At 36.2% G+C, this 10,239-nt stretch overlaps 2 protein-coding genes across 11 annotated transcripts; one reads left to right on the forward strand and one right to left on the reverse strand.

The window, feature by feature from the left end:
• The first annotated feature begins 2,150 nt into the window (after positions 1–2,150).
• On the forward strand, positions 2,151–7,465 carry LOC140881262 (uncharacterized). 10 transcript variants are annotated; one of them, XR_012149872.1, is made up of 7 exons: positions 2,151–3,094; positions 3,170–3,307; positions 4,388–4,627; positions 4,718–5,277; positions 5,560–5,641; positions 5,731–5,795; positions 7,151–7,464. XR_012149872.1 is itself a non-coding variant. In XM_073286429.1 (5 exons), exons 1-4 carry the CDS (start codon positions 2,234–2,236, stop codon positions 4,808–4,810), a joined length of 1,332 nt encoding a protein of 443 aa, XP_073142530.1. In that variant the 5' UTR covers positions 2,151–2,233; the 3' UTR covers positions 4,811–4,820; positions 7,151–7,460. The 10 variants fall into 10 exon arrangements, 1 of the variants encoding a protein (XP_073142530.1); XR_012149874.1 differs by having other exon boundaries at positions 4,718–4,820; positions 5,208–5,277; positions 5,560–5,795; positions 7,151–7,463; XR_012149876.1 differs by having other exon boundaries at positions 4,718–4,820; positions 7,151–7,462.
• LOC140881263 (E3 ubiquitin-protein ligase RZF1-like) lies at positions 5,804–7,155 on the reverse strand. Its single transcript, XM_073286431.1, has one exon. It carries the CDS (start codon positions 6,960–6,962, stop codon positions 5,964–5,966), a length of 999 nt encoding a protein of 332 aa, XP_073142532.1. The 5' UTR covers positions 6,963–7,155; the 3' UTR covers positions 5,804–5,963.
• Positions 7,466–10,239: the final 2,774 nt, after the last annotated feature.

A 10,239-nucleotide genomic window follows, 5' to 3' on the forward strand; every position in this document is an offset into this window, starting at 1 on the left:
TTCGATATTCGTCATAAACTTTTACTATAAATTTTAAAAAAAGTTTTTTTTATGTGGATGGATATTTACAATGCTTGTGACATTTTTAAGGAATGCAGGTAACCAGTTAAATATTTTCAACCAACTCATTCATGAAGAAACAAATGACATGGAAGGCCTCAGAAGATATCAACAAAATCTGAAAGGTACATTAAAAAGAGTATGACTTCATTCACATTATTTCAATGTAGTGTATAAACAGTTCTTAGAGAATGACCCAATGCAATCACATTTTTACAAACAATGTAGCCTACAAGATTGCAAATAATTAGTCCAGGATGTAAAGTTACTGTTGGGACAATTATGCAGAACTTTAGGAGACGGATTTCAAGAGTTGTTCGGAAATTATGGAAACACTTGTAAGTGAGTTCAACTTTCGAAGTTATTCATTTCAAATCAAAACATGCTAAACTAAAGTTGTACCATTTTTGACAGTGCAAAACGAATTTCTTGAATAGAAAGATGGGATTTAACGGAGGTATGATATCTTATATTTTTTGATATCTTTCATATGAAACCTTCACATTTATATTGCATATATTAAATTTTTGTATTTGGTAATGATGCAGTGAGGCATATTGGCAAGACGAAATTAGAACCCATAACTAAAATTTTTCTCTTATGATATCAAGTAACGAGGTTGGCAATGGCAATGCACAGGGCGAAAATGTGCTTCGGGTTTCGTTTAAGTTTTTGCTATCACGTTCTTAGTTATTTTGACTACAGATGTTTAAAACTAGACAACATTCGGAATTATGTTTGAGCTAGTTGTTTTTTTCTTTTGCTGTTATTGAGATATGTGCGGTGAATATTGATATTTGGTGAATTATCATGCCTGTGGAAATGATTTCAACAAATTATTGTTTTTTCTATCTTAATAAAATTCAGATAGTAATTCTGAATGGATATGATGTGGTATGACCACATCTAAAAAATATACGACTTCCTCGCATTTGAAAAAATGTGCATACACGCACAACTTCTTCCTCTGCCTTAAAGAAGTGCAACGCCTCGTCTCTTACTCTCTTCTTTTTAAAAAGGGTTGACCTCGAAGGAAACCCCATTTCACATGAGTCAGAGGCCCATTGACTCATATAGACCTGAAGGAGGGAGCACATGGACCAATCCCCAGAGCATACCCCCCATAATATTTCAGTAAGGAATATGCTCCATACGGGGATCGAATCCGCAACGCTGAAGAATTTCTTTTCACGTCCCCTCAGACCTTACCAACTCGCCTATGCCCCTGTGGATATCTCTGACTCTCTTCCATCCATCATGGTATGTACGAGTTAAGAAATTGCTCCATATGTTTTAATTATTCTTTTTAAAACACATATAATTAAATAAATAAATCAAATGGCAGTACATATATATAGAGTGGAGTTGGCGGAAAGTTCTCATTCAGAATCACTTTGATTATGTTTCCAAACTTTCTTTCAAATTGTAAGTGTAATTTTCTTGCTTATTATTATTTATTATTTTCATTTTATTATTTTTTTTTTTCAAAAATGTTTCTAACAAATTTAGCGTCCCGAAAGCAGCTCCATTCACCACTGTGCTGAAATTTGTTGCACAAAAGAATTATAAGGCTCACAAAAAACAAGAGAGCTCCTGTTAACTGAGGATCTGAATAAAGAAAAAAAGGGGAGTGCCTATTTTCATCCGTGAAAGAAATTGTGGAAATGAGCTTCTATGTTCCCCCAGTTTGGGAAATTGGTACGGCTTCTTTCAAAATATTGAAGACTGAGGAATTAGCATCTATTAATTTTTGTATTCTTATATTAAATTTTTTTTTTTACATTTTATGTATTTGTATCTTATTTATAAATCATTTTAATGACAAATATATAAATCATGTTTATCGAATAATTTTGTTTTATCATTTCTTATCCACGCAACGCGTATGTATTAAGCACAAGTTTGTATTATACAAACAATGTATGTGTACCGTACACTAAGATATATATTATCCTTCATCCAAAAACACTTTGTTATAGATTTAAACAAATTTCTAGACTTATTATGACAAAATAGTTTCTTTTTTCAAAAAATATATGTGGTTATTATTATTATTTTTTAACATATGTGATTATTCTTTACAAATTCAGTTGTGGGAGAATTAAGCCGATTTTCTTGAGCAAAACAAATGTTGACCATGCGCTAGTATTATTATTGAATGCATTAACGGGAAATGTCCACGCGCCACCGCCACCGCCTCCTCCTCCTCTTATCCGCCGCCAGCCTCTTCCTCTCCATAACCACAGCACCACCCATCTCGGCCGGCCCCGTTACCCGCTTCCGCAGCTATCTCAAAATCAAGACTGTCCACCCGAATCCCGACTACACCACCGCCATCAAATATCTCACAGTCATCGCCTCCACCATCCCCAATCTCCAAATCAAGATTCTCTATCTCACGACGCCGGAAAAGCCTCTTCTTCTCCTCACTTTTCCTGGCTCTAACCCCTCCCTCCCGGCGGTTCTCTTTAATTCCCACTTAGATTCTGTCCCCGTGGAATCCTCCAAATGGCTGCACGATCCCTTCGAAGCTTATTTATCTCCTGAAGATGGAAAGATATATGCTCGCGGCGCTCAGGACGACAAATGCATCGGTATGCAGTATCTTGAGGCTATCAAAGAGTTAAAAGCTGATCTTGATTTCTCCCCTTTGAGAACCGTGCACGTTTCTTACGTACCCGATGAAGAGATTGGAGGATTTGATGGGATGGCTAAGTTTGTCCAAAGCCAAGAGTTTAAAGAACTGAATATTGGGTTTGTGATGGATGAAGGGCAGGCGTCCACTAGTGATGAATTTAGAGTGTTTTATGCTGACAGGACTCCATGGCATATGGTGATCAAGGCTAAGGGAGTACCAGGGCATGGCTCGAGAATGTACGATAATAGTGCTATGGAGAATATGATGAAGAGCATGGAAGTTATTACGAAGTTCAGAGATGGTCAGTTTGATCTTGTTAAGGCTGGATTGGCTGCAAATTCTGAGGTTATTTCGGTTAATCCCGTGTTTTTGAAGGCCGGGACTCCGTCCCCTACTGTGAGTTTTGTGGTTTCAAGTGAGTTTTGTTGTGATTGATTTGTGCGTGAAGTTGCTAATGATTTGTTTGAATAGGGATTTGTAATGAATATGCAACCATCCGAAGTCGAGGCTGGGTTCGATGTTCGGCTGCCACCTACTGCTGATCCCCATATCATGAGGAGGAGAATTGCAGAGGAGTGGGCTCCTGCATGGAGGAATATGACATATGAGGTGATTGTTAGTTTACCGTGTGAGATTCAAATGGAATCCTGAAATTTAGAGTCTTTTGTGCAGATTCAAGAGTAACTTTGTTATTTATTCAGTTGTTCAATGGCTATCCTTGTCTGTAAGTTATCAGGAGATAATGAATCATTGTGTGATATTATTTATGATATGTCGGCCAATTGTCGAGGTTGTTTGAGCTGGTATTCTGGTCTTGAAGTAGTACATTTCTGCATGTCAAAGTTACTTTGTCATTGCCAGACTTTTCGAGCATATCAGATTACTACACTCTGGAAGTTGATTTGGTTATCTCGTGAAGAATATGGGAAGCTGCCGCAAAGTGTAATGCACCTTGATGGATGCTTAGTTTAATACTTGTCAGTGCTGAAACTGTGTGTAGTTTTCTTCCTGTTTTGTATTTCACCTCTAGGATGAGTTCAGTTGGGTGGCGGAGACAATTGCTCTTAGGAAATGATATGTGTGAGCCACCTTTGACTGAGCCAAGTGCAAGCTGTGGTAGCTGCTTTTAATTTATCATGATATAATGGCTAAATGTGCTCCATTCTAAAGTCAGAAGGTGTATAGTTGACATTTGAAATCTAGGTTCTCTTTCCGATCTTTACCACGAACCCTGAAATGTTTCTTCAACATGGTATGGATTGACATATTCGGTTTAGAAACTGTGATCTTGCTATTGTCCCTTTTAAGAGCTTACCAACACCCAATACACAAGCAAAATCGTTAGCCATATAACTTGGTTGAATAAATACCATTCCTCATCAAATAACCACCCTAACAGTTTAACAGTTTTTTTCTGTCCTTCACTCACTCCATTCAATGTCTTAGGAGTAGTTGAAAATCGAAGTATTGTCATTTTCCCATTTGGCAAAAGAAATTAAGTGAATTTGGTTATAATATTGGAGCAAGAGAAAATTGCAAGGAGTTTTAAAGACCTTTTTCGAGTCTTGCTCTTCTATTTGTCTCCTTGAGTCTTTTTCCTTCCAAGGAATATTTAATAATTTATTTCGAGTAGAATCGATGAAAAGGAAAGTTCATATAAGAAGCCTAACTGTTTCTATGTTTTGGCAGATCACTGCAAAAGGTCCTCTGAGAGACTACCTTGGGCGTCCTTTATTGACACCAACTAATGATTCTAATCCATGGTGGTCTGTTTTCGAGCAAGCTATTGCAGAAGCTGGTGGAAAACTCGCAAAGCCTGAGATCTTAGCTTCAACGACGGATGCTCGATTCATGAGACAAATGGGAATTCCTACCCTTGGTTTCTCTCCAATGAAAAACACTCCTATATTACTTCATGACCACAATGAGGTGACTTAAAAGTTCCATATTTATCTCTAGTTTATTTGACCGTACTTCTGATTGTATAATCATGATTTTACATTTTTACTTTCTTGACAGTTTTTGAAGGACTCTGTTTATTTGGAGGGAATTAAGATTTATAAGCACATAATCAAATCGTTGAGTTATTTTGATGGAACTTCATCATCATAGTGATACATCGGTAAGTGTCCTGTTGATCCTTGAAGTTGCTTGATCATTCACTGGGTACCTGTTGTTCTATCTGTATGCAATGAAGATCTATTTGTATACTGTCATCATCTTTCTATAAGCCAGGATATTAAGCCATGCACTCTTTATAAAAGTTTGTCCTGAGCTGTTGGTTTTTGCGCTGAGATTATGCAAACTTGAGAGAATGAACTGCTGTAAGATTTTTTATTTTATAACAACCTTTGATTCATGTGGCACCATTCAACTCACTTACTTGGGAACATTTAACTTAAGGCCGTATGCCACTATTTTCATGTTGTGCTCAAATTGTGTTCTCTTTTCTACTTGTGTATGATTTCTATGCTGCTAAACATTGAAGGCCATGTCTATTACTCCTCAGGTAAGCTTTTAGATGGCATAAAATAAGTGCCTAGTTCTTTCCAGATATATCACATAGACCTTGAATAAAGGTTAGCATTCTTTCCGAGTATCTTCAAGCTTTTTCAATAGGTATTATGGGAAAAGTTGTTTTTCATTCCTTCTAATTTTGATGATGTCTTGAAGGACCAAACGACATGCTGTTTTCTTATGTTTGTGTCTTGTATGATGTCAATTATATTGCACTATTGCTTTGTAGAAAACTTTTCTCCAAATTCAAGTAATTGTATTCCAGATGACCAAATTCCTGGGCTTGAATATATTAAATGATGACGGTGACCGAAACTTAAGATTATGTTTGGTTGTATTTCCAGTCTATATTTCCGTTCCCTGCATGAATAACGAGAATGACCACTAATTATATTTGTGGCATGTTCCCTACTCAAGGTGATGATGGTGAGTACAACCACTGTATATATTTGGGGTATATATTCTTCCATGCATTCATAAAGAATCAGATTATTTGCGATCGATGTTTTCTGTAGGACCATTTTGTAGCCAGTGCAGATCTCCGGTTCCAAATGACATTTCAATCTCATGTTTGTTTCTTGTAAGTTATATAAAAGTTAAATAATTTGTGTTTTCTTACACGAGAGGTGTCTCTGGTATATATGTCACGTAGACATATAAAATAGGATTTTCAAACTCCAAGTAGAATAGAAGGTCGAAAGTCCTGTAACAAGCGCATTGCAGTTCAATTCTCATTCTAAAGATGTGGTTAAAGTCGCCGTTGTCTGGATCGAAAGGGGGGCCACAAGTTGGTCGCTAGTTGCCTAAGCCGCCAGCACCTTTGTGTCCTGCCTCCTTCATTTTGCGTACCTACTTCATTTTGTGTGTCATCCGTTGGGGCGCCATCCAAACCACATGGCACCGACACTTCAAGACGGCAGACAGGACAAGAATTGTGGAGCCGGAGCCAAGGTACGATGCAATCCGAATGGTACACATGGTTGCACGGCAGCTCCCTTGCTGCCATTGCAACTTTCAGTTCCTCTTTGCAAACTGGGCATTCAGTGCCCGTTTGCAGATGGGATGGAGTAATTTTCACCGTAGGAATGGCTTCTATTGTTGACTCGGGAGCTGGTGGCGGGCCGGGCCTGTCGTTTTGGGTCAGTTCCTCGACTAGTTCTTGCCATCCTGGTCCTGAAAAGTAGTTTCCTGGATTCACCCCATTTGGGACTAGCCCCTCCCTGTTAGGATCCGGGCGAGCAGGCCGAAGGATGATCCATGTTCTAGGCCTGGCCAGAATCCCACTCTCCGGGCCCCAACCATCAATATCTTCATCAAACATAGAGTTTCTTCTCCTGGACCATAGCCAATTTCGGTTTCTTGCATCTTCCATGTTCCTATGGCGACGACGTCCCCCATTTTGTACCCCTATTCTAGCATCTTCCATGTCACTGTAGCGACGTCGTCCCCCTTCTGGCACCCCTATTCTTTCCAAATCACCACCTTCTCCCCTATTAGGTTGATTCAACATGAGTGAAAGTGCTTCTAGAATCCTGGCCTCCGGCGAAGGGTCAAATGAAGTGAAGTCAAGAACCGGCCTAGGCCTCCCAACGTCGATTTGATACAGGAACTGGCCGAAGCATCGAGGACAAAGGACGTTAGAGGGGTCATCGTATGCGATCCTAACCATCCGATGACATTGGTAACACCAATAGAGCTGGAAGTTCCCGGCGCGGGGAACTCCCTCATTAGGAGGATTCAAAGACATGGGATGGTATATGAAAAGCTTTTCAAAGGATCAATTTTGTTTCTTGGTTTTATGACATTATATTGAGTGAATTAGACAAGAAAAAAGTTGAAAAGATGTCTTTAGGAAGTTGTAATAACGGAATCTTTGCGTTTTATTTCTTCTCATGCAATTTAGCGATCCCTTGTGTTAATTGTTTTCTCTTGCAGGAAAGCTTATTCAGAAAGAAAAGGATGACATGAGATGAGATATCAACTGGAAATCGAGAATGTATCGTTTCACACTCCATCTGCTAATTTAAACTTTACTTGGTTATTTAGATTTTTTTTTTCTGGATCTTCGAGGGATGTCTACGGGTTGGGATGGGATGAGGGGGGCGGCCGGGCGGGCTGGCCAAACCTAGGATCTGCCACGCCTTGAAGCCCATCTCGAAATCCAGCTGGCCCAATCCTCTTTGGACCCGCAAACTTATTGAGTAGGCTTGTTTTCAATTCTTAAGGTTTCTGTATAACGAAAATAAAATAAAAACTTTACTCTATATATATATATATATATATATGAGTTTTGATCACAAGGGCCCTTGTACATCTAATGAGTGATTGTCGTAGTTGCCCATGATGGTTCCTTGTACATCTAATGAGTGATTGTCGTAGTTGCCCATATATATATATATATATATATATATATATATAGAGTTTCTTTCAAGTGCTCACCACCATACTCACCACTAGGGGTGATCACATTTTTTCAAAAACCGCCCGAACCGACCACCCCGCACCGCCCCGCACCGTCGTATTTCATTTTTTGAAATAACCGCGTTTTTAAAAAAAAATAAAAACCGTCCCGCCGCCATGGTTCGGTTATAATTTTTGGCCCAAACCGTCCCGCACCGCACCGCCGTGTATAGTGGTATTTAACTAGGATTATATTTATAAAACATTGTATATACATTATACACAATACATTCGATCATATGCCGCCTCCACTCTCTTCTCTCCCAATTTTTCTTCAAAATTTTTTTCCTTCTTTCTCTCTTCATAATCTATTTACTACTTCTCTATACAAATATTAATCATCAACTTGCCTAAACATATTATAGTTTATTAACTTTATTTTGTTACTTGATTGCTATTTTATTTAGTTTTATTTAGTTTATTATAGTTTTCATTCATTATTCTAATAATTTGAATAGCTTTTTTTTTTTTTTTTATTATTTTACCTATCATTAAAAAAACCGCGAACCGGCCGCAACCGCTTAAAACCGCCGAAAACCGCGAAAAAGATTTTACATATAAAACCGCAACAAAAAAAAAATAATATAACCGAACCGCAATTGACAATTCGGTTTGAATTTCTTATGAAAAATCGTCAAACCGCACCGTGATCACCCCTACCCACCACCATGCCCACCAATGATGTGGCACTATTCTATTGGACCTACAATTTATCACATTTTTATCACATCCAATAGAATAGTGTCACATCATCAGTGGACATGGTGGTGGGTATGGTAGGTGGGCACTGGAAAGAAACTCTATATATATATATATATATATATATAAACTTTAATTAAAAAATTATTAATTTAATACACAACCTGGTCCTAGGAGTTTAGACTTGTTGATTGTGTCTTTGTCTGCCCCGCTACTTGTTTGATCGCTTTCATAGACTGATTGTCATCTCTAGATCTGTAGTGAATTACGCTTTCGTATCCGATTATATAGTTCACTTTTTTTGTATCAGTTATATAGGTATAATATTTTTTATTCATTTTCTAATATACACATATTAATTATATTTTGAAAATTGTACAATTATTTTTTGAATACATAATTTATTTTTTCAAATATTTTTTTTCATTTGGTGTGAAAAAAAAATTAAGACTATGTAATGATCAAAACGGAGGGAATATATTTTTTATCATATCAAGTCTTGGGATCGGACTTTTGGGGCGAAAATGTTTTGCAACATATGTTTCATATAATTTTTGAAAAAGTTATTTACTAATTAATGTAACCATTTTTTTTTGTTAAGGTCCAATCTTTCAAATGAATTTTTACATTTCTGAAGAAATAAAATTAGACATGCTCTCTAAACCAAAAATAAAAATTAAAAAATAGACATGCTCTCACCTTTTTCTTTTTCTTTTTTTTTTTTAGAAAAAAAAGTCAACTCTTGGAACTTTAGGTTATGATTGTTGGACCAAAAATTTATGTGTAAATGTATATCAAGATGCAATTTGTATATAACTTTAAATATATATATCAGAAGAGTTAAATTTCAAGATTTGAAGATAATTTTTATTTTCAAAATAATAGTTTATATATTAGGAACTCTAATTTCGTGACAAAAAATTTAAGAAATTGGTTTTTTTTTTTTTTTTTTAAAACGGTTTCATGGATTATATCCGTGAGACGGTTCGATTTAATATATATTTAAAGAGAAAAAGCAATACTTTTTGGCATGGGGCTAATTGCATCGACACCCCCTGTGAAAAGTCTAAAAAACATAAAACATCCTATGTAAAATTAATAGCATGTTAGATTCTATGTATTAAAAAAATTAGCATAAATACCCCTATGAAAGGGTATAAATATGCCCGAGTTTGTATAACATAGGGGTGAAATGTGCTACATTTTAGAAAATTTTGAGAGATGCATTAGCCAATTAATATTTCTTAGGGGATTTTATGACTTTTAGACTTTTCACATGGGGATATTAATGCAATTAACTCTTTTGGCATGTAATATTTTTTAATGGGTCGTCGGGTAGAAGATTTGTCTCATAAAATTAACTTATGATATATGTAATATTTTTTTAAATGCAATTAATCCACTCTTCAACAACATTTATTAATTAACGATTATTTTTCTCTCCTAATGATTAATTAAAGAGAGGTCAAAGAGAGAATGAATTAGGTGATCTGCCATTGTCATAACTGCCTTCATTATTATTGCTTTTGAGTTAAGGGATTAATAATTTTGATGTTATATAATATTTATTTTATGTTATTATATATTTTTAATTACTTTAAAAACATTAAAAAGTGTAAAAACAATACTTGAAATTAATGAAAACTCACTCAAACGCCAATTCTAATTTTCCCTTTGTTCCGTCCACGGTCCATCCACTCAAAATTAAACAATATACCTAATCAATGATCAGTTGATTTTATATCCTCTATGTTATTAACTAAAATGGAAAAATAATGAGTCATATAATCCATATTATAAGATGGAGTGTTTGCCTCTTGGTCGAAAATTATGGTTAGTGGCAATGATATAACTCCGATCATTTA

The sequence above is a fragment of the Henckelia pumila genome, chromosome 2, assembly GCF_033568475.1.
Source record: "Henckelia pumila isolate YLH828 chromosome 2, ASM3356847v2, whole genome shotgun sequence".
Taxonomy (NCBI): Eukaryota; Viridiplantae; Streptophyta; class Magnoliopsida; order Lamiales; family Gesneriaceae; genus Henckelia; species Henckelia pumila.